The sequence below is a fragment of the Canis lupus genome, chromosome 2, assembly GCF_003254725.2.
Source record: "Canis lupus dingo isolate Sandy chromosome 2, ASM325472v2, whole genome shotgun sequence".
NCBI classification, from domain to species: Eukaryota; Metazoa; Chordata; class Mammalia; order Carnivora; family Canidae; genus Canis; species Canis lupus.
This window is the reverse complement of record NC_064244.1, coordinates 72,667,968-72,690,377: the sequence shown is the minus strand read 5'-3', so window position 1 is coordinate 72,690,377 and position 22,410 is coordinate 72,667,968. Positions and strand designations below refer to the sequence as shown.

Sequence of the window (22,410 nt, the reverse complement as noted above, 5' to 3'; positions counted from 1 at the left end):
CAGACCAGGAGCTTGATCGCCCCGACCCCTGTTCTGTCCGTGGCCCTGGCCACAGTGCAGAGCGGACAAGAGGAGCAGAGTTCGGGGCGGTTGACTCAGCACCATCTTCTGTGCCCCACACTAACCATTTGAAGGCCCCCAAATGTCCAACACATTTTTTTGTGGCTTGCATGAAACGCAGCTGTCTTTGCATTTGAGAGCCTCAGCCTCCAGTCCTGAATGAGCAACAGGACTGGAGGAAGGGTGTTCTTAGAATACGGAAAAACTCTTCTGGATTTGGCATTCAGTGCCCAGCACTCCAAAACTCCCACCCACCCAGAGAGACTCAGCCAGTACTCGTACCAGCCTGGTGATTCTCGACCCGGGCTGTGCATCAGAACCGCTGGGCTGCCAAGGACTCCAGTGGCAGCCGGGCCAGACCACCCAGAGCCCCTGTGTCCACGCGCTGTGAACACAGCCACCCGTGTGGACAGAGCCCTGGGGGCCTTTCGTGACCCCAGGGAATAAATCTCCCTGCCTGGACAGGATGAGAGCCTAGCCAACGACTGTCGTGACCCCCACAATTAATCTCTTTTCATCAGCCCTGTGCCTGTGAATCCAGCCAAAGCCCCTCAGCACTCAGAGGCACGGCCACATCTGTGGCCACATACCAGCCGCCGAGGCCACGCAAACCAAAGGCCTCTTTTCTCTCCCTCAATGATCTCATTGAATCCTGTGGCTTTAGTGTCATTTATAGGCTGGTGACTCGCGAGTTTATGGTCCCTATAGCTCACAGCTGCAGACTCCTGCACACACCGCCTCCCCGACACTGCGCTCCACGTGGCGGCTCGGGGTCATGTCCACACGGCAGCCTGGGCCTCCCAGGCTTTCCCACCTCGGGAACCGCACCACCGTCGCCCCAACTCGTGCTGTGGGCCACCCGGCCCGGGGCCCCCCAACGTCTTTGGGCTGCAAGACTGACGCAGCCTCCTCACTCCCTCCGTCTGCTCCTGCTCCCCTCAGCCTGGTCTTGACCCAGAAACCAGAAAGCTCTTAAAAAAAAAAGTCTCAACTTCATGGGGACATAATTTATATCCTATAAAGTTCAACCATTTAGAGTGTACAGTTCATGTTTTCATATTATATGCACAGGTTTGTACTAATCATCATTTAATTTTAGAACATTTATACCCCAAAAAGAAGCCTTGTGCCCATTAGCAGACACTCCCGACCCCCACTGCAGTCCCAGGCAACCACTAATCTACTTTCTGTCTGCAGATCGGCCTTCCCGGACCTTCCATATAAGCGGAATCCTACAATGTATGTGCGGTCTTGGTGTCCGGCTTCTTCCTCGCAGCGCTTCGTTCCTTTTTATTGTCAAAAAACATCCATTGTGCAGATCTGCCACATTTTGTTTATCCATTCATCAGAGGAAATTTGGGTTGTCTCTCCTTTTTGGCTATTAGAAAGGTCTTGCTAAAGACAAATCCGGGGGCGCCTGGGTGGCTGTTGGGTGTCTGCCTTCTGCTCAGGTCATGATCCCGGGGTCCTGGGATCGAGCCCCACGTGGAGCCCCACATCAGGCTCCCTGCTCATCGGGGAGTCTGCTTCTCCCTCTGCCTATGTCTCTGCCTCCCACTCATGCTTGCTCACTCTCTCAAATGAATGAAATCTTGAAAAATAAAATAAAGACAAATCAGGTAACTACACTGGGATTAAAAGGCTTAATTAAAAAATGATAAAAGTGGGGATCCCTGGGTGGCTCAGCGGTTTGGCGCCTGCCTTTGGCCCAGGGCGTGATCCTGGAGTCCCGGGATGGAGTCCCACGTCAGGCTCCTGGCATGGAGCCTGCTTCTCCCTCTGCCTGTGTCCCTCTCTCTCTGTCTCTCTCTCTCTCTCTCTCTCTCTGTCTATCATGAATAAATAAATAAAACCTTTAAAAAAATGATAAAAGTAAAAACAAGTGACATGTCACTCCCCTGCTTAAAACCCATACGATGGGTGCCCATCATATCTAACCGCAGCTTGTTGCCACGGCCCACAAGGGCCCTGGAGACGGGGCCCAGCTGTCAGCAGCCCTCCCTGCGTCACTGCACACAGCCCGCCCTGCCCTCATCGGGTGTCCCCAACATACCCAGTCTGCTTCCACCCCAGGATCTCTGCACTTGCACCTCTGCCTGGAACGTGCTCCCTTCTGCTCCTCAGGAGCTGGCCTCTTCTCTCCATTCGGGCTGCAGGGGAGAAACCATTACCTCCTTGGGCTGCCTGCCCCCAGCCTGCACCACTCTGTGCCACCTCGTCTCACCCCTTCACAGTTACCACCATCCAAAATTATCTCCTCTGTGTATTATCACCTCTCTCCTCCTGCTGGAATATTTAGCTCCAAAAGAGGAAGTGCCTCGCCTGACTCCACTCCTCTGTTCCAGGAGCCTAGGCAAGTTCCCGGCACACAGTAGGTCCTCAGCTTGTTAAGGGGCCCACGTGGCCCAGGCAGGCAAAGCTACTCCTATAGCAGCACCAGAAGCATCCTTTTGCTCCCAAACTGAATGCTGGTCCTGTCATTGTCCACCAACACGTTAGGGGTTGGGTTTAGAGCAAATACCCCCCCCCCCGCCCGCCGGCCTGCCCAGGTTCCTAGAGATAGAGGAGAAACACAAAACCCCGCACCAGATGGCTTTCCTCCTCCTGGAACCCCAGCTCATCATCCTCCTGGAGCTGGAGGAGGAAACCCTAATCTGATCTCCCTGGAGAACAGCACAGGCCCCTCTGCAGGGAGACAGCAGGCTGAAGCAGAGAAGGTGCTACTGGAGGGCAGGCAGGGGTGTTGGGGGGGGGGGGAAGATGGGAGAGAAGGAGAGAGGGAGAGAGAGAACAGGCCAGGTGGGAGGCAGTGACCCAGGCCCCGAAGGAGCGCCTGGGGTGTCGGCACCAATCCCCACGGTGCAGGGGGGCAAGTGTGGAAGCCAAAGCTCCTCTGCCTCAGGGACAGAGCAGGGAGGGGAAGGACTCTCCCTCAGCAGTCAAGTCTGATGGGCGCCTCTGTGGCTGAACGTCCCCCTCCAGGCACGCCAGGTCACTCTGTCGTCTTGAGGACAGAGTCCAAGCTTCTCACCAGTTGCTCAGAGTGCCAGCCTGTCCTTCCTGCTTCCTCTCCCTTCACACTACCTTGGGGTCCCCCCGCCACTAAAATCCTCATAATGCCATAGACTTGCATTGATTTTCATGCTATCAGGCCTCTGCCTTTGGTCTTCTTGCCCCTGGAATGATCTTCCCCTGGTGCTCTGACTGGTGACCTCCTGAACTCAGGCCTGGCTAGACTTTCACTCTGTGAAGTCTCTTCTGGCCCCTCTCGATAGTCACAGGGACCCTCCTCTGCATACATCCCTCTGTCTCAGGTCACTTACATCCGGGGACGGGTGTCACAGTATCCACTGACTTGTCTAGAAGAGCAGAGATGCTGTTTTTCTTCTCTGGTGGATCCCCTATGCCCAGAACCAAGCACAGAAGACCCACCATAAATATTTGTTGAGTGAGCGTAGGAATGATTTCCCTGCTAACCTGGGAGCTCCTCAAGGACATGGCCAACATGCCACTTATTTTGATGCACTTACCATTTGCTGCTACCCCCAAATACTACCCTTGCTCAGAGTCAGGGCCCAGAGATAAGGTACTAAAAACCCCTTGCAGGGCCACCACTGAGCAGAGCTATCCTGCTGGCTCAGTTTCTCAAGGGCTTGCCTTGCCCAAGTCCTTGGTTTGGAGACAAAGTTCCACCAGTGGGACACCTAGTCCTGCTCCATGGCCAAAGCCCAGAGCTGTCTTCCCAGACCTGGGTCCCAAGACTGATCCTTTTCCCAGAGGCTCACTGGCCTAAGTCAAGTGTTAGAAACCCACTCCTCCTCTAGCGCCCTCCCAACCCCAGCAGCCCATGTCCCCAGCCCTGGGCCACAGAGACCAGTGGGGGTATCTGTGTCTTTAACAAAAACCAAGTGTAATAAATAAAATCATTCTGGCAAAGAAAACTTCCCTCATTTATTTTCCAGGGGCCTTGACTCATCAATCTTCCCCTCCTAACCTGCTTTGTGCTCTGTTAACTTTGCTTCCTGATAGAGCAGAATTTGGTTTTCTAATAGCATCTGTCATACGCAGGGTGTCCCCAAACATTAGCGGTAATGAGTTGGAAGTAGCACAGTTGGAAGCCTTCAGAAGCCAACAGCAGATGTCAGGTCCTCAGTGGGTCCCCCAAGGCTCTGGGGCCAGAGCACTGGGCAAAAGCTAGGTCCAGAGCCCGCCAGTCTCGATCCCTGGGAGTCGCTCATCTGGAAGATGCTGGAGTGCCTACCATGTGTCAGGTCCTCTGTGGGCTCCGGGAAGTTGGGGCCCTGCCCACAGGGTGCTGTCATGGCTGGTTATCCATGAAGCGCAGAAGTGGGGATGGAAGGAAGTCCTCACCCCCAAGCAGCCAGCTGGGCCAGTCCCTGGGAGGCAGCAGGGCATGAGATGTGGACTCAGACAGACCTGGGTGGTAAGCTCCGGCCCCTTAATTTAAAAACGAGGCAAACGATGCTCACCTCACGGGATTGCTCGAGAACAAATAAGAGCATAAAGCACCCAACACGGGGTCCAGGCCATGGTGGTGCCCGACACCTGCTGAGCCCCTCCAACACCTCGGACCGCAGGTGCACACGGGCCAGGGTTGGCGGTGACCTCCCCGGAGGGGCGGCTGCTCCCTGGGGGCCGGGGCTGCGCTCTAGTGCCCCCTCCTGGCAGAGGCAGGGCCGCCCCCAGCTCCCGGGGACCTTCAGACGATGGAGGCGGCCCCGGGGGAACCAAGGCCTCCGGACGCAGGAACCAAAGGTAGTGACAGACCCCAAGTATTTATTTCTCCAAACTCCACGCGCTCCGATCGCCGCGGTCGTCCTCCAGGCACGCCACGAGCTGTTCCCTGCAAGACTCGCTCCTGCGGCCGAGCCGGTGCCGGGGTGGGTCCCGCACCGCGTCCCCCGCCGGGGCCTCGCCGCCGCCTCACCCGAGGCCGAGCAATTCCGCCGGCAGCTCAGGCTCCGGGGTCGCTGGCCCGGGCGGCCGGGGGGGGGGGGGGGGGGGGGGGGAGGAGGGAGGGGGGGGGAGGAGGGAGGGGAGGGGGAGGAGGGAGGGGAGGGGGGCAGGTCCCGCCCGGCAGGCGGCGGAGCAGCGAGGCCTCGGGTTCGGCGCCTGCAGACGCGGAGGCGGCGCGGGGGGGGGGGGGGGGGGCGGGCCTCGCTCTCGTCGGCCGCCCGAGGGCACCGGGAGGCCCCCGAAGGCGCACGCGGGGCGGACGCGCGGCAGGGCCGGGGGGCGGGCGGCCCGGAGTCCCCCCCCCCCCCCCCCGCCTCGCTGGGCGCCCGCGGACGCCGCCGAGCCCGCCCCGCCCCGCCCCGCCCCGCCCCGCCGCCGCCGCCATGGGCCGGGCCCTGCACAGCGAGCGCCCGCCGCCCGGCCCCGGCCCCGGCCCCGACCCCCGCCCCCGCCCCGGCCCCGCCGCGCCGCCGCCCGCACCCCGCCGCGCCCGCGCCCTGGCGCTGCTCGGGGCCCTGCTGGCCGCCGCCGCCGCCGCCGCCGCCGCCCGGGCCTACGCGCAGCACAGCCAGGCCCAGGCCGCCGCACGCCAGGTCCGGCCCGCGGGGAAGGGCGGGCGCGGGGACAGCCGGGGGCCTGGGCTCTGGGGGTCGGGGCGGCGGGGGGGCTCGGAGGGGCTCGGAGGGGCTCGGAGGTGGGGGGCTGGGGGGGCTCGGAGGGGCGGGGGCTGGGGGGGCTCGGAGGGGCGGGGGCTGGGGGGGCTCGGAGGTGGGGGCTGGGGGGGCTCGGAGGGGGCGGGGGCTGGGGGGGCTCGGAGGTGGGGGGCTGGGGGGGCTCGGAGGGGCGGGGGCTGGGGGGGCTCGGAGGGGGCGGGGGCTGGGGGGGCTCGGAGGTGGGGGCTGGGGGGGCTCGGAGGGGCGGGGGCTGGGGGGGCTCGGAGGGGGCAGGGGACTGTGGGGGCTCGGAGGGGGCAGGGGACTGTGGGGGCTGGGGGGTCTCGGAGGGGGCGGGGGAGAGGGCGGGGGGAGGGGGCTCGGAGGGGGCAGGGGAGGAGGCGGGGGGCGGGGCAGGGGAGGGGCTGGGAGGAAGGAGGAAGGGGAGGGGGAGGCACAGGTTGCGGGTAGAGGCGGGATGGATGGTCTGGACGAGTGGGCCGGGGAGGGTGACAGGAAAGGGAGGGAAAGGGGCGGGGGGTGGCAGGTCCGCTGCAGGGAGTGCGAGGCAGGGCCTGGGGCAGACGGAGGGGCGGTCCAGACGGTCCAGACGGGTGACTTGGACCCTGGGACTGAAGCTGGGACGGGGGGAGGGCCTGGTGGTGGCCCCCGGGAGTGTGCCGGGACAGTGCTGAGGGGACAGGAGAGGACACAGGGGAAAGAATGTGAAATGGGGATGGGACCAGATAGTCCCACGTCGGACAGCCTTGGGGTAGTGGACAGTGGACAAAGGAGCAGAGTGAAGCAGGGACCAGCAGGGACAGGCCTGGGGCTCTGGGATGATGCAGAGGTGACATTTGGATGGGTGGACCAAGTGTTGTGAGAACTCAGGAAGAAGGTGGTGGGAGCTGCCCCCTCCACCTGTTTGGGACCCCAGCTGGCATCCAAATGGTGCTCCATGGAGTCCTTTCCTCCCAAGCAGGAGTCAGCGCTGAAGGCCCTGGGGACAGAAGGCCTCTTTCTCTTTTCCTCCTTGGACACAGACCGGGATATGTACATCAGCCCCGAGGAGTTCAAGCCCATTGCTGAGAAGCTGACAGGTACCAGGAGAGGCTGGGGTCCGGAGAGGGGGGCACCCCAGGCATGGCCCCTAGCTTCTCAGCCACTGTGTCTGCCCTGAGCAGGAGGGCCACCTGGAGAGGGAGATGGGGGTTCCTGGCAGCCCTGGGGCTTTGACCCTTTCTAGCTGGCAGTTTGGGTGAGCTGCTCTGGCACCACCACCTGCACATGTTCTCAAGTTCTCAAGTGCAAATACTAGGTGACATTCCCTGACCGCCCCTAGACATGATTTTAAGCACTTCATGTGAGTCATCTCTTTAATCTTCACGGTGTCCTGTGAAATAGCCGCAGTCATAATTCTCCTGTTTATAGTTTGGGAAACTGAGGCACAGGGAGGAGCAGAACTAGGATTAGAACTCGGGCCATCTGGCTCCAGATCCTGCACCAGTTCACAGGTTTGAGGATTGGAGAGTATCTGCAGAGTGACCAGTATACAGTAGCTGATCAGTAGACAGGAGCTCTTACTAGTATTACTAATTAGTAAATTCTGCGTAGGTGTTATCAGATTCCTAGCCCATCCTGGTGATCCATTTTTACCTAGTTGTAATCAGTGATTTTTTTCTTATAAAGATGAGATGCTGAGCTATTCTAATGAATTATTAAATGCTTCTCTCACTGTCTCACCACCACCCCAGTCTCTGTCGATTTCTCTCCAACTTTTTTTTTTCTCTCTCTCCAACTTCTTGTGACATTTCTTGAACTTGGGATCTTGTTATCAAAATTGCCAGGTGTAAGTAGGTCAATAGATGGGAAAGGCAAAGAAGAGATGCCAGCTGCTCTCAGGTGAGTGAGCACCAGAGCACAGTGATGGGCTTTCCGTGTCTCAGGCTGGGTCGGGTAGGTCGACCACTTGCTGGCCCATGACCACAGTCCCTGCCAGAGGAGGAGGGTCAGATGAAAAATGTGAATTTGCTGGAGCAGATGTGGGTCAGTGCCTCTCAGTGGCAGTCAGTTCTGCCGTGAAAGCAGATGGATAGGTAAACAGGTTGGCCTCGTGTGGATTTGCTTTGACCTCTTATTCCGCAGACACTTCTCTGAGCATCCACACGGCCGCCTCCTTGTCCTCTTTTATGGACAGAGAGAGTGAGTTCCCTCATAATGACTTGTTGGACAAGCTTGCTGGGCTTGAGGGCACTTTTAATTTTTTCACATAAATTTTTTTCTCCATCAGGGGAAGATATCCCCCCCACCCCCCCCTTACCACTTAGGCCACTAGGAGTGCAAAACTGTTTTGGGAAAACAAAACATAAAATAAAATAGAGCCCAAAACATCAAATCTATGCAGGAAACAGGAACAGTATGTCTAGTTGGTACAGTTATGAGTGTTTAATTTTCTTTATACCATAAAAGATTTACGAATTGTCTGTCATGAGTTACTTATAAGTCAGGAAATAAAACTTTTTTATGAAAAAAACTAAAAGGCCATAACAGGCTGGACACTGTTATTAATAGTTATCTGTGATAAGAGCAAAATAATCGAAAAAGCAAGGCAGACTCATAAGCTTGCGCATTCCAATTGTTCCCTTCCTCTGAGGTTTGCAGATTGCTCTTTGGAAAGTTTTGCTGCATTGGCTTACAAATGCAGAAATAACTGTGATCCTTCAGAACAGGGCTTTAATCAGGGGCGTCCCGATTAAAAGGGCAGCTTCCTGACTCTGGCCCCTTAGGATTACTCAGTGGGTATGTGTAGTTTAAAAAGGCATCCCAGGGATCCTTGGGTGGCTCAGCGGTTTAGCGCCCACCTTCCCCCCAGGGCGTGATCCTGGAGTCCCGGGATCAAGAGTTGGGCTCCCTGCATGGAGCCTGCTTCTCCCTCTGCCTGTGTCTCTGCCTCTCTCTCTCTCTCTCTCTGTGTGTGTGTGTCTCTCACGAATAAATAATAAATAAATAAATAAATAAATAAATAAATAAATAAATAAATAGGCATCCCAAATGAATCTGACCGATTCCCATTGAAGAATTGCTCCAAATGCTTCCAGTTGGCCTGTCAGTTCGCCAGCAGATGCCACACGTCATCTCTGTCCCACGAACCTGCCCAGGGACAGAGGCATGACGAGCCCTGCCACTGCCTCACTCCTTGGAGGGCCCCTCCCTTCCGTCAGTCGCCCCTCTTGAAATAGGCTTCATTTCTCCCTACAAATTCGTCGTGACTCCCTCCACACTGAAAGGTCTCAGTCCTGGCCTACCTCCGGCAGGAAAAGACCTGAGAAATCAAGTTTGGCCACTGGCACTCCAGCCCCTCCTTGCACAGCTGGGGAAACAGGGCTACCCCAAAAATCAGGGACAAGCGAGTCTCCTCTCTTCCAAACTGGCGTTCTTGAGGGCATTGCAATCTATCTCAGAGCTTATGACCCCGAAGGTGTCAAAAATGGTTCTGTTTCTCGCTTTCATTCCTTGTTCTGAGTGACTCTCTGACAAGCATTCATTTCTTCACGACGCCCCCCTGACAGGGACACGCAGGGCAGCACGGTCTCGATTTCCCACATAGGAAAACCAGAGGGGCTGAGTGATTTGCCCCAGATCATCTAGGAAAGGGGACTGACTTCAGCCTGGAGCTGGGCTGACCAGGCCCAGCCAGTGCATTCCTTCTCCGAGCCCCAGACAGCAGCTTCTCTCTGGTGCTGGGACCCCGGCCACTGGGAGAGGCGGCTGCGTGCCCAGATGCTGCCTTTGGCGGGCCCTGCACCAAGTTCATCTCCGACTGAGCTCACAGAACCAAGGGAAGTGGGACAACCAGCCAGCCTGGCCTGGTGGGAAGAGCACAGGGTGGAGTCAGAAGAATTTAGTCTGAGCCCTAGCTCTGTGGCTCCCTGATCCTGAATCATCCAGTACTAGTCACACAGTTGAAGTTATCACAGGTTCACTCCACCAGACCTGGTGCTAACACTACGTGGATTCTCTCATCCAATCCTCATAACAAGCCACTGGCCAAACATCACACAGCTGATGAGGAGTGGGATTTGAATCCAGGTCATTGGGGTCCTGAGCCTTTAAGGGAACGGAATCCCTGAAATCACAGTGCCCTCGGAAGAGGGTCATGGTTGATCGTGGGTTTAGAGTAAAACAAGCCTGGGTTTGAATCCTGATTCCCTCACTACCTAGCTGTGTGACCTTCGGGCAGTGACTGCACCTCTCTGAGCCTCCACTTTCTTATGCGTAAAATGGAACTGGTAAAAATGTTACTACCTGCCTCTCAGGACTACTGTGAAACTAAAATGTGATACTTATTGGTTGCTACTTAGGTAATTGTTTTTTTGTTTTGTTTTGTTTTGTTTTGTTTTGTTTTACTTAGGTAATTGTTAACTGTTACTCCAGCTGTAGCCTGGCTCCCTTAAATCACCTTCCAGTAGGGGGGAAGGGGGGAAGATGGGGGGTGGACTTTCTCAGAGAAGAGAGGCCCTGCAGCCTGAGGGCAGGCCCCCTCTCCAGCAACTGTGTCTCCTAGGGTCAACTCCTGCGGCCAGCTATGAAGAGGAGGAGCTGCCCCTTGACCCCAGTGAGGAGACGCTCACCATAGAAGCCCGATTCCAGCCTCTGATCCCAGAGTCTATGACCAAGAGCAAAGATGGGTTCCTGGGGGTGAGTCTGAATGGGGGGCAGTGGTGGCTGCCCACGGGTGGGACCACAGATACATGACTGTCTGTGCTTACTCGCCTCCTGAGAATAGGTCTGTGCTGTTTACCTTTCCTTTTTTCCTTCCTTCCTTCATCAGCTGCCCTCTGTGCCCCCAGGGTGCCAGGCCCTGAGGGGTCCAGAAGCGAGTGTGATGCTGACCCTGTTGCCGAGGACACAGTCTGGTGCAGGAGGGATAAGCATGAGCCCCTAACCCAGATGGGATCTGGGCTGGCTTCCTGGAGGCAGTGCCATCTGATAGAGACAGGAGGAGGAGGGGGCTCAGCCAGGGGAGGCAGGGCTAGAAGGACCTGGTCAGAGGAGGCAATACGTGCCCGGGAGCCAGTGGTGAGGCAGGTGCCTCACGTAGGCTCATTACCCTCTGCAAGTCAGTTTTATTCCCCAGGGTGTGAGTTTCTCGAGGGCAAGGCCTGTGACTCATACCTCTGTGCTTCCTCAGGCCCCTGGCACCTGACAGGTGCTCTGCTGAACTCTGATCAACCAGATCTGAGGGGCAGGGGGTCATTGGTGGGGGGAAGGCACCTGACAAATGCTATCCTGAGCCGCCTCACCCTGGCCTGAGGCCCCGTGGCCCAAGTCTCCAGCCTGTCCTGGCACCGAGGCATTGCACAGCCTGTCTGCCCTTCCCGCCCTCCTTCCTCAGCTCACGCTGTTCCAGCTCCTCCAGATGTCCAGGCTTTCTTCCAGCCGTGAGCCTTCTCATACGCTGTTCCCTCTGCCAGAAGCAACTTTTCCTCTTGGCCCGGCCCGTACCTACTTGGCCTTTCCATCTCCCCTAAGTGCCACCTCAGCATGAACAAAGGTCTGGAGGCTGGAAGTGCCAGGCCAGTCGTGAGGCCAGAGCGCTGGTGCAGCTGGACCCAGAGCACGTGGGACACAGGCAGGGGCGTCCCAGTCAAAGGGGCTGGAAGGGAAGTCGCCAGACTACAGAGGGCCTCGGTCTCCTGACTTTGGCCTTCCTGCTGCAGCGGCAAATTACCAGAGCGGATTCTAAATGGGAGGGTTCCCTCGTCAGATGCTTGGGGGCTGGGGAGAAACGGGAGACAAGAAGACCAGTTCTCGGGAGGGACGAGGACGTAGGCCAGGGAGGCGGTGTGATGGAGAGGAAGGACGGCCTAGAGGATGCCGGGAAAGGAAGGAAGACAGGCCATGGCTACTAGTGGAAGGAGTGGGGAGGGACTCAGGCTTCTGGATGGTGACCAAGTGTGGGGTGGGCCACTCGCCCCATGGGGCCCAGAGTGGGGAATGGGTCTGCTGAGGAGCAAATGAGGTCAGTCTGGACACACTGAGATCGCGGCGCCAGAGGATGTCCCGAGAGACAGTCCAGGAAGTGAGTTGGAAACAGGTTTGGCCTTCCACACACGACCTGGATAGGGAAGGTGGGCAGTGACAGCAGGTGGTTGCAGTTGTCTGAATAGACGAGTCCCCCACTAAAGCAGTGAGAACCCCGCGGGACTGGCGGGGTGCTAGGGCCCAGCTGCACTTATAGGGAGGATGGGTCAGGACAGCGCCCCACAGAGCGCAGGCTCCCCTTCGAGGGGGGCTCCCTGCAGGGGCTGCCAGCCTGTGGGCAGGACCTGGCAGGCAGGTGGCTCAGGCTGGCCCAGCACAGCCGGCCCTGCACCGTCAGCCCTGTTGGGGGGTAGCTCTGAGAACCTCCCTCCTCCCAGTGCGCCTGGTCCCCCCACCACTGGGGAGGGTAGGTAGAGAGGGAACCTGATGCTATTCAAGAGCACCCCTGAAGGTGCCAGGCCCTTGCTCTCCTGGTGGCTGGGCCCCCTGCCTGTGGTGCAGGGGGGCAGGGAGCAGCTGCTGAAGGTGAAGCTTTTTACCAGAGGCCGTGCCCCGGGTCCTGGCTCCGTGCTCCACATGTGCAGACAGACAGGCCTACACAGTCTCACCCTCATCCGTATCAGCTCACCAGACAGAGAGGGTGCCCTACAGACCAGGAAACAGCTGAGGGACGCCAGGCAGGCCAGGTCCCCACCAGCAAGGTCCAGGCTACCCTAGAAGTGGGTGCTCTCTAGGGATGACCTTCCTTCTCCTCTGAGGTCACATCCTGCTCTTTACCCCAGAAATTTCCCCCAAGAGGTGGTTACCACTTTTCTCCTCAGATTTTTCCCCAAACCCTCAGTTCCCTCAGTAGGACATTAGCCCCAGGAGGAGACTTGGAGAGAAGTCTAAGGAGAAGGAAGGCTGGTGGAGGGGGTGGCAGGTGGTGGCACTCAGGGCTGCTGGATGGCGTGAAGGAGGGAGGCAGGACCAGGCGCCCATGAGGCCTGGAACCGTGCGAGTGGGCTTGACCAGGGAGGGAAGTGGCAGGCAGAGCCCTGCTCAGAGCCCCCCACACCGTGTCAGCCTGGGCTGGGCCTGAGTGGGCCAAGGGGGCGCTGCTTCTTGGGCTGGGGGCTGGGGCGGTGACGTGCACCTTGGCTCTAGTGATATAGTGCCAGGCCTGTGGCCATCACCGGACAGAAGCACCCCTGGATCTTTCTTCTCCCTTAGCTTGTGGGCTGGCTCGGGGCTCAAGGGAGACCTGCATCCACCCACAGAATGGGGCCCCCCACGTGGTTCTCAGCACCCTAGAGTTTCGGCCTTCCCCTGCCCAGGTCTCCCGCCTGGCCCTGTCCGGCCTCCGCAACTGGACCACCGCAGCCGTGCCAAGCGCAGTGTTTGCTGCCCGCCACTTCCGGCCCTTCCTCCCGCTGCGGGGCCAAGTGGCGCTGGGAGAGCCCTGGTGGATCATCCCCAGCGAACTGAGCGTCTTCACCGGCTATTTGTCCAACAACCGCTTCTACCCGCCACCGCCCAAGGGCAAAGAGGTGAGGGCTGCCCCTGGTGAGCCCTGGGGCCCCAGCACGGCCCCCCGGTGTCTGCTCTGCACCCGGACCCCCAGGGCCAGGCACCCACCTGCTCTCCTGCCTGCCTCTGCCCACCCCCTCTCCGGCCCCGGGCCTGCAGGCCCAGAACAGCTCTCCCAGGGGGCCGGGACCCAACAGGCCAGCTCGGGTCTTCACTGACCTCCCCCGCCCCAGGTCATCATCCACCGGCTCCTGAGCATGTTCCACCCTCGGCCCTTCGTGAAGACCCGCTTTGCCCCTCAGGGGGCCGTTGCCTGCCTGACGGCCATCAGCGACTTCTACTACACTGTGATGTTCCGGTACGTACTCCTCAGAGCCCCCCCACCGGGCCTCTCAGCGCCGGGGACCCCAGGGAAGCATGGAAGGGCACAGCACCGTGAGGCCAGGGCCTTCCTGGAAGCCCCCAGTGCTACCACGTACCACCCCCTGGTCTTGGGCAAGCAACGTTGGCTATCTGGGCCTCAGTTTCCTCATCTGTGGGTGGGGTGGTGGTGACTTCCTCCTGGGAGCAAGGGGAGCATGGAACATGCTTAGCGTGAGGATGGTGGCTGTGACTGTTACCCACCCGGAGGGGGGCGTGTGAGAGCTGTGAACCAGGTCACACACACCCTGTGGAGGCTGTGAGGGCTCAGAGGAAGGTTGGCCAGGCAAGGCCTCTGGAGAAAGCCATGTGTGAACCAGGCCCTGGGGACAGGCAGTGCTCTGAGGGCCTCGCAGCTTCTCCTTGCCCCATGTTCTCCTTCCTCCCCTTGCCCAGCCCGTCGTCCTCAGCACGAGAGTCTGGCCAAGGGTTCCCCAGCTTTGGCATGAAAGCAGCAGGGTGGGCCATGGCTCAGCAGGGGGCTGCTCCCAGCCTGGCTGCCTTCCCCCCAGGATCCATGCCGAGTTCCAGCTGAGCGAGCCGCCTGACTTCCCCTTCTGGTTCTCACCTGGCCAGTTCACCGGCCACATCATCCTCTCCAAAGACGCCACTCACATCCGAGACTTCCGGCTCTTCGTGCCCAACCACAGGTGGGAGCCTTGGCCCCAGCCCGGCCCTGCACCCCAGTCCACCCTCTAGCTCCAGAAGCTCAGGCGCAGGAGCCCAAAGGCCCCTTCTCTCTGCCCTGCCTTTAATCCCCAGAGCCACTTCTCTTGGGAGGGACCTGGAGCTGACCCAGGAGGAGGCCGCCTGAGGTCAGCACAGGTGGGTCTGTTCATCATCTGGCAACCGTGTCCCAGCTGGCCTGGACTGCCAGCTCTGTGCCAGGGACCCGGTGCAGCAGCCACCAGACCCTCCCCAGAGCTGGAGCCTTACACCCTCGTACTGCTGACAGACCACCCACAGACCCATAGCCACAGCCTGCACCTGTCACCCAAGGGGAGGGCTGGTAGGTGGGGAGGCACCAGGCTGGTCTGGGTCCAAGAAGCCTTCCCAGAAGAAGAGACATATATGCAGAGACCTGAGGGGTTAGGAGGGTTAGCCAGGCAAAGGGAGCAGCACATGGAAAGTCCAGCAGACCCTTCCCTGCCACCATAGGCCCTGAGCGGCAGAGGGAAGGGGCCTTTCGGGAGGGCTCCATGCCAGCCGCCTGGCTGCGTGCCCAACCTGCTCAGCGTCAGCCTCTTGTCAGGGGAACAGGGGACCTAGAAGGCCTGGCTTCACGTCTTTCCAGATTCCTCCCTCATAGCAAGTGGTTGCATAGTGGGTCTGAGTGACCCAGGACAGGGACAGGGACAGACCTTGGCTGGGAGCTGGGAGTCCCATAGTTAAGTCTCCACTGTGGCACCTCTGAGCTGCGTGGCTGTGGACAAGGCCTTGGCCGTCTCTGAGCCTCAGTTTCCTCATCAGCTGGTTGGGAGGATGACTCCTGAGCACCAGGGAAGGGATGGTTGGGTTAGCCTGGGGAGAGAAAGTTGCTCCCAGGAACAGGAGTGGTTTCCTCTCCCTCTCCCTAGCAAGCAGGTGCCGCCCACGCCCCTCACCCCTGCACAGGCTCAGCCCATGACACATCTGCCTCCACCCCAGGGATGGAGGAGGGGTTCCTGGATGGCAAACAGGGCAGGGGCAAACGACCAACCCCAGGACCAGCTGCTCCTGAGCCTGTGTCTCAGGACCTGGCCACCCTCCTCACCCCGCCCAAGGTGCTTAGTTGCCGGTCCTGGGGCGCCCTCGTGTGGCCGATCTGCAGATGGCACCTGGTGGGGCCCCACTCCCTGCCTGAGAGGGAGCAGGGGCCAGGCTTTCTTTCACTCCTGCCCCTCTCTGTGTCTTGGGGGAGGCACTGATGATCTTTCTGCCTCAAAGAACCGTGGGAAGCGCATAAGACACGGATGTAAAGCCCTGTATGAACCGTAAAGGGCTGGGTCAGTGGAGCGTGATGTGGTTGCAGTGACTTCCGAAGAGGCAGCCCAGGGACAGAAAAGGGCCCAGGCTCTGCAGTCAGAATCCCCGTGGCCCCAGGACCTTGGGTTCACCTTGCCACGCCTCGGTGTTCTCATATGTAAAATGGGGAGGTTGTGCGCCCTCAGAGAGAAAGTTTGACCTGGGCCTGGGTGATGGGGGTGTTTTGCCCTGATCACCGCCTCCCTGTCCCCAGGTCTCTGAATGTGGACATGGAGTGGCTGTACGGGGCCAGCGAGAGCAGCAACATGGAGGTGGACATTGGCTACATCCCCCAGGTGAGCACACGAGTGGTCCTTACCCAGGTCTGGAAGCAGGATTTGGCGGTGGGGCAAAGAGCCTCAGGCAGGCCAGGGTGAAGGACAGAGCTCCTGGTGAGCTGGGGCCAACTGTCCCCGAAGCCAGATTCTGGAAAAACACCTGATCCTGCACAGAAAACCCAACAGCTGCCATTGGCCCTCAGAGTGCTTCCTGTGGTAGAAGGAGCCCTGGTTGGACACTGGCTCTGTCCCAGACTCACTGCAGCCTTGACCAGGCCCTGCCCTTTCTTGGGCCTCAGTTTCTCTACCTTTGCAATGGGTGGGGTACCTTTGAGGGTCTCTTAAGGGTTCTTGCCCATCTCTGAGACACCCTCACTGATATCCCCCACTGACCCCTGGCCCAGATGGAGCTGGAGGCCACAGGCCCGTCGGTGCCCTCCATGATCCTGGATGAGGACGGCAACATGATCGACAGCCGCCCACCCTCGGGGGAGCCCCTCCAGTTTGTGTTTGAGGAGATCAAGTGGCAGCAGGAGCTGAGCTGGGAGGAGGCTGCCCGGCGCCTGGAGGTGGCCATGTACCCCTTCAAGAAGGTGGGGCCGGGGGAACAGTGGGTGGGCGCTAGACTCCAGGCTGGGTACAGGGCTTGCTGCTGAGGCCACCTCCCTGCAGGCCTGGCCCGCAACAGTGGGGCCTCTCTTGTGCCATTCAGAACTTGGCAGGAGGCATGCTCTGGCCCAGCAATACCCTTTCTTGTACGTGCACACACACACACACACACACAGCACAAACACACACAGCACAAACACACACATCACACACAGCCCCTGAATAGGACCCTAGCCGCACCCAGTAGCTTCTCTCTGTCTCCCCTTCACCCCAGGTCACCTATCTGCCATTCACCGAGGCCTTCGACCAAGCCAAGGCCAAGAACAAGCTGGTGCACTCAATTCTGCTGTGGGGGGCCCTGGATGACCAGTCCTGCTGAGGTGAGGGAGACCCCGCCAGGCTGAGAGGATAGGGGGAGACATCACACCTCGTAGGGTGCAGGAGGCCCTGAGGCCAACAGGACTGTCCTGTTGGAGCACAGGGGGCTTAGGAGAGTTCTGTGCTGAACTCAGAAGAAGCTGCTGTTCACAGCAGGAAGAGTCCAGCTCAGTCATTTTCAGTGTGGAGACCTCGGCTAAGTGACTTCCCTCCCTGAGCCTTGGTGTTCTCGACAGTGGAGGAGGGGTAACATAATTCCCTCCCAGATCTGTGAAAATGGTGGTAAAAGTGCCTGTGCTTGTGAAGTGTTGCACACAGCTCAGAGAGAAAACAGTGCCAGGGGCCAGCCACACATTCGCTTATTCAGAAGATTCCCCCAAAGATTTTGGGTGTCTGACAACAGATACAAAGATGAGTACAACAGTGCGCCTGCCCTCATCCAGTCAATCAGCAAACATCGCGCCGTAGGCCAGGTGCTGGGGGTCTTCTAAGTCAGAAGTCAGTCCCAAGGATGGGATGTGGTCCCATCCTTGGGGAGCACAGCGTGTGTAGAAGGACAAATGTGGTGAGTGTCACACAGGGCAAGGTCCAGGGTGGCACAGACTCTGTAACTGGGGGCTCAGGGAAGGCTTCTCAGAGATAGTGACTGGAGGCTGAGACTTTGAAGGAGGAGTAGAAGCTCATCAGGTGACAGGAGGAGAGGTGTTTTAGGTAGAAAAATCTGTGCAAAGGCCCTGGGCTCCAGAATTTAGTGGCTTTAAGGGGCTGTCATTGTCCCTGGCCGAGGGTCCCTGGGCCGAGGCCGTCGTTTGTCTGTCTCCCCACCCGACCCCAGCCCGGCCCCATCTCAGCCTAGGACCCCAGTACATCACGATTGTAATTACAGCCCCCCTCCATTCAGCACCTACTCTGTGGCAGGCTCCTTGAATCTTATCCTACTGGCGCGCACAGACCGTGCGGCCGCCCAGGAGGCTTATTGCCGATAGAAGACCCAGTAAGACATGTGGGGGTGCCTCTCACCCTTCCGGCCTTGCTGTTCCCTGAACAGGTTCAGGGCGGACTCTCCGGGAGACCGTCCTGGAAAGTTCGCCCATCCTCGCCCTCCTCAACGAGAGCTTCATCAGCACTTGGTCCCTGGTGAGGGAGCTAGAAGACCTGCAGGTGAGTGGCAGGTGGGAGGGAAGAGCCCCATGGGAGCCCAGGGGACGGGGGAGCCGGAGGCTGAGGCAGCGGGTGTGCCACCTGTCCCCACAGAACAGCCAGGAGAACCCAGCCCACAAGAAGCTAGCCGGCCTGCACCTGGAGAAGTACAGCTTCCCCGTGGAGATGATGATTTGTCTGCCCAACGGCACTGTGGTAGGCAGCCCCCAGCCCCTGCACCCACCTGGGCCCAGCAGGCAGCGTGGGGCACCGCATAGAGACCTCATCGAGCTTCAGGGCTGGCTCCACGACTTCCTGCCACTCTCCCAGCCAGTCTGAGCCTCAGCTGTCCCCATCTCTAAAATAGCAACTGTCATACCCACCCTGCTGGCCTCACACGGGCTGGCACTCTCTCCCACTAGAAGGGGGACCCCAACAGCATTTTGGGGACTGGGCAGCAGTGAGCACAAGCTAGTAGCAGAACGGACAGGAACGTGGCCTGGAAGGGAATGCTCTCCCTGGACCGCTGTGGCCAGCTCAGGGATGGAAGGAGGAAGGAGGGGCCAGGCCTTGTGGCAAAGTAGAGGGGACCAGGGGCACCCGGCCAAGCCAGGGTGCAGGACCCTACCTCTCCCCAGGGGGGGCCCCTATGAGCACTCACACACGTTCTCTCAGGGCCTTGCACAGTTTTGGGAGATGGAAAAATCACAAGGGCTGATTTTACAAACAAGGAAACCGAGGCTCAAAATAGGCCAGAGACTTGGGGAAAGTTGCACCATTAAGAAGTGCAACTGGTTTTGAAGCCGGGCCCACCGGTGAGCCCGTCTCATGCCCCTGACCCTTCCTGTCCCCAGGGACAGTTCATATGGGACTGAAGGCCAGGAAGGGTAGTCGGCTTCCCCAGGCTCTTGAGTGGGGGGGGTGGGCACGGAAGGGGGGGGCAGAGCTGAGGGGGGCCAGGGAGAGGGCCACCGGTGCCCTGGCGCTCAGCACAGCGGAGCCGGCCCTGGCGGGGCCCTGGCATAGGGAGCGGGGCGGACAGAACTTGGCCTGGGAACTGCGCTGTCCCACTCGGCCATTTGTTTCTTGGCCCGTGTCCTGGGCACCTGCCCTTAAGGAGCTGAGCGGCCTGCGGGGTGGCATGGGGTAGGTGGGCGTCACGGCGGAGGGGAGTGTGGAGTTCAAGGGTCACGGGAACAGAGAAGAGGGGCTGGGGGAGTGGGGCGAGGGGGGAGGCGTTGGGTTCTCGCCAGTGGGTGAGGCGCAGAGGAGCTCTGCAGGCAGAGGGCCCTGGGTGCCCAGAGGCGGGAGACGGGAAGAGCCGGGCCCTGGGCCGGGTTCTGTCCCGCCTGTCTGCCATCTGCCTCGAGCGAGGACAGTCTGAGGCCCAAGTTGGCCCCTTGCCCCAAGAGAGCAGGAGCAGACAGGCCGCGCAGGGGCCCACCGCTCTCCTCACCCAGCCCCTCTCCCAGGTCCACCACATCAACGCCAACTACTTCTTGGATATCACCTCCATGAAGCCCGAGGATGTTGAGAACAACGTCTTCAGCTTCTCGTCCACCTTCGAAGACCCGTCCACGGCCACCTACATGCAGTTCCTGAAGGAGGGCCTTCGGCGTGGCCTGCCCCTCCTCCAGGACTAGTGTCCCGTCCCTGAGAGGCCAGGCTCGAGGTGGGGGGCTGGAGGAAGGGCCCCCAGTGCCGAGCACCGACCCCTCACGCGCAGAGCCAGCAGTTCTCATACCCCTGCCACTCCCAGGCTGCCTGTGCGATCTGAGGGCAATGAAGGGTAGCCCCCTACTTTGCCTTGGTGATGGGAGGACTACCCACATGGTTCTGGAAGCTGCTCAGGACACCAGAAACGGGGCCTCAGGTCATCTCCCTGGACCTCACTCACTCAGGCACACAGTTCAGGTACCTGTGGGGTGAAGGTCAGTAGGGAGTGGTGCTAGGAAGACAGGGCCACCTCTCTCTCCTTACATTTACCCCCTCCCAAAAGAAACATCAAGAAACCCTGGACTAGGGGCTAAGGAGGAGTTGCCAGGGAAGCACTCTTGTTCAGAGCCTTCTTCCTGGCTGCCCTCTTCTGCCTGTTGTCCCCAGTGGGGTCAGCTTCAGCTGGAGACCGCCTTCTGGAGGCTCAGGGCAAAACCCTCCTTCAGGAGAGTTCCCTGTACCTAGGACCTCGGCTCCCCAGACCACTCAATCCAGCCGAACAGTAGGAGCCAGCACCTGTTTCGGGACTTGCTGGAGGCCAGCTGCCTGGAGAGGTTCACTGTGAAGTAGGCTTCTGCTCTTAGCAAGAGAGTTCACCGAGGGGTTCCTGAGGCCCAGGGCCAAGGCACCCCCACCACCTACCCCACCAAGGGTCACAGGACTAGTAGAGCCAGCCTCCTGCCCCTCAGACCCACAGAAGTGTAGCTCAGCCAAAGAACACAGCCTCCCCCAGAGCCAGGGCTGGCCCAGCTGTCAGGGCAGCCCAGACCAGCTTGCCCACCCCCCGAGTGGCTATTGGCCCTCCTTGGCCTCCCTGAAGGCCTTGATCTACGTCCTCAGCCCTGACCACAGCCACAGCCAGTCTTTTTTTTATACATGCAGAACAGTGTTTTTATGTGAAGTTTCTCACAGTTTGTAGGTATTTTTGATAACCCTGACACTGAGGAGAAAGAAGGGGCAGTGTCTTCCCGCAGCAGCAGCCCCATGATGGCTGGATCTGAAATCCTAGATGGGTCCAGCTTGATGTCTTTGCAGCTGCACCTACGGGAAGAAATATTCCTCTCTTTTCTTCCAGCTTTTTAAAAAAGGTCAGTGTACCCCCAACCCTATCCTTGTCTTCCACTCAGGCCCATGAGAGATCCTTGGGCCTTCATGAAAGCCTTGGAGCCAAGCCTGCTCCCCAAGGCCTGCCCCACAGGGGCTCTCTCTTAAACCTGGGAGGGGAAGGCAGACCTTTCCTCAGACACACTCCCAGGCCTCCCACCCTGAGTTCTCCTGCCTGCCACTGAAGTATCCATACTGAGCCTTTTCTATCTGGGGCACTCTGTTAACATTACTTGTATTTTCTCATTTAAACCTCACAACAAACCTGTGAGGCAGATAATTGTTCCCATTTTGCGGATGAAGAAACTGAGTCTCAGGGAAGTGAAGGGACGTGCCCAAGGTCACTAAGTGGCAGAGTTGATTTTGGAGTGTTTTGGTTTGCACTGCACCCCCAGCACCCTCCCCTGCCCATTTTAACTGAGGTGAAAAAAGAAAGCCTTTCAGACCAAAATGCCTCACTCCCCTCTGATCTCCAGACCAAATGAGGCTCCAGCCAGCAAGCTCAGCCAAGTTCATGTCCTTCTGGGAGGCTGTGCTTCCACTCCCCTTACTGGAGGGAGGGCACGTAGGTCTGTCTCTGCGCTTCCAGGCATGGGTGGCCACAGCCAATCCCATGAGCCACACGGAGGCAGCAGACACTCTGCTTCGATGCCCAGCAGGCTCTTCCCCTCGTGCAGGTCCAGGAGGGCCCGCCCCACAGTGAGCAGTCCTTGTCCCTTGTAAGGCACTGATTGCTTTGGCTTTCTCATCTTCATCTCCTACCTTTTCCTGTCCCCCACTGTGCCCTGAAGCTCATGGTGGGGGAGGGCCTCCAGGCCCCTCCTGCTACCCATCTGTACTCCCCTCCCCTCCCCACACGTCCTATAATAAAATTGGAGAGACTAGGATGGTTCTCAGTGCCTTTCCTTTGAGCGGGTTATGGGTCAGTTCTATCCTTGGTCTGACTCCTCTGTGGAATTGGCTCGGCACATGGGCAAGGGAGCATGGCTGGAAAGTCTTGGGGACTATCTTTTCTGTCACTAGAGGGCTTGAGTGACATTCTTTTTCCTTTTTTTTTTTTTTTTTTTAGGATTTTATTTATTTATTCATGAGAGACACAGGCAGAGGGAGAAGCAGGCTCCATGCAGGGAGCCTGGTGTGGGACTTGACCTCAGATCCCAGGATCACCTGCTGAGCCACCCAGGTGTCCCTTAAGTGGCATTCTTAAAGAACTTTGTGATAGACCTAGTAGTAGAACTTACTACTGTTTTTAGAATGGTGAGAAAGATTCTGAAGTTCATTACCCAATGTCTTAGAGGCAGAGCCTAAGACAGGCATTAGGGATTTTTTTTTTTTTTTTTTTGGAGGGAATACACTTCAGGGAAAACCTGTATAAGGAGGAGTGAAGAAGGGATGCCTAGCTGGCACAGGTGGAGGAGCATGTGGCTTGATCGCAGGGTTGTGAGTTCAAGCCCCATGTTGGGTGTAAAGATTTAAAAAAAAAAAAAGATTATTTTTTTAAGTAGCCTTTAAAATTA

At 58.7% G+C, this 22,410-nt stretch overlaps 2 protein-coding genes and 1 long non-coding RNA gene across 6 annotated transcripts in view; 2 read left to right on the top strand and 1 right to left on the bottom strand.

Annotated features, from left to right (window-relative positions):
• Positions 1-1,299, top strand: part of MAN1C1 (mannosidase alpha class 1C member 1) — a 148,439-nt gene extending 147,140 nt beyond the window's left edge. Inside the window, exon 13 of the mRNA XM_025448364.3 lies at positions 1,258-1,299. Within this exon, the coding sequence (XP_025304149.1) occupies positions 1,258-1,284 (27 nt within the window). The 3' untranslated portion in view covers positions 1,285-1,299. The remainder of the gene's footprint in view (positions 1-1,257) is intronic.
• On the bottom strand, positions 1,053-4,214 carry LOC112660501 (uncharacterized). The gene is made up of 3 exons (XR_007408288.1): positions 4,055-4,214; positions 3,384-3,461; positions 1,053-2,210 (listed from the first exon to the last, which is right to left on the bottom strand). It is a non-coding gene; the product is annotated as an uncharacterized LOC112660501 (long non-coding RNA).
• SELENON (selenoprotein N) lies at positions 4,005-21,780 on the top strand. Of its 4 annotated transcripts, none has more exons than XM_035714015.2 (12): positions 4,005-4,836; positions 6,673-6,790; positions 10,255-10,388; positions 13,052-13,264; positions 13,478-13,602; positions 14,177-14,314; positions 15,883-15,964; positions 16,351-16,539; positions 16,830-16,935; positions 17,982-18,094; positions 18,188-18,289; positions 19,546-21,780. In XM_035714015.2, exons 1-12 carry the CDS (start codon positions 4,414-4,416, stop codon positions 19,714-19,716), a joined length of 1,914 nt encoding a protein of 637 aa, XP_035569908.2. In that variant the 5' UTR covers positions 4,005-4,413; the 3' UTR covers positions 19,717-21,780. The 4 variants fall into 4 exon arrangements, with proteins under 4 accessions (XP_035569908.2, XP_048961743.1, XP_035569909.2 ...); XM_035714016.2 differs by having other exon boundaries at positions 4,773-4,961; XM_049105785.1 differs by lacking the exon at positions 4,005-4,836 and adding an exon at positions 5,402-5,630.
• Positions 21,781-22,410: the final 630 nt, after the last annotated feature.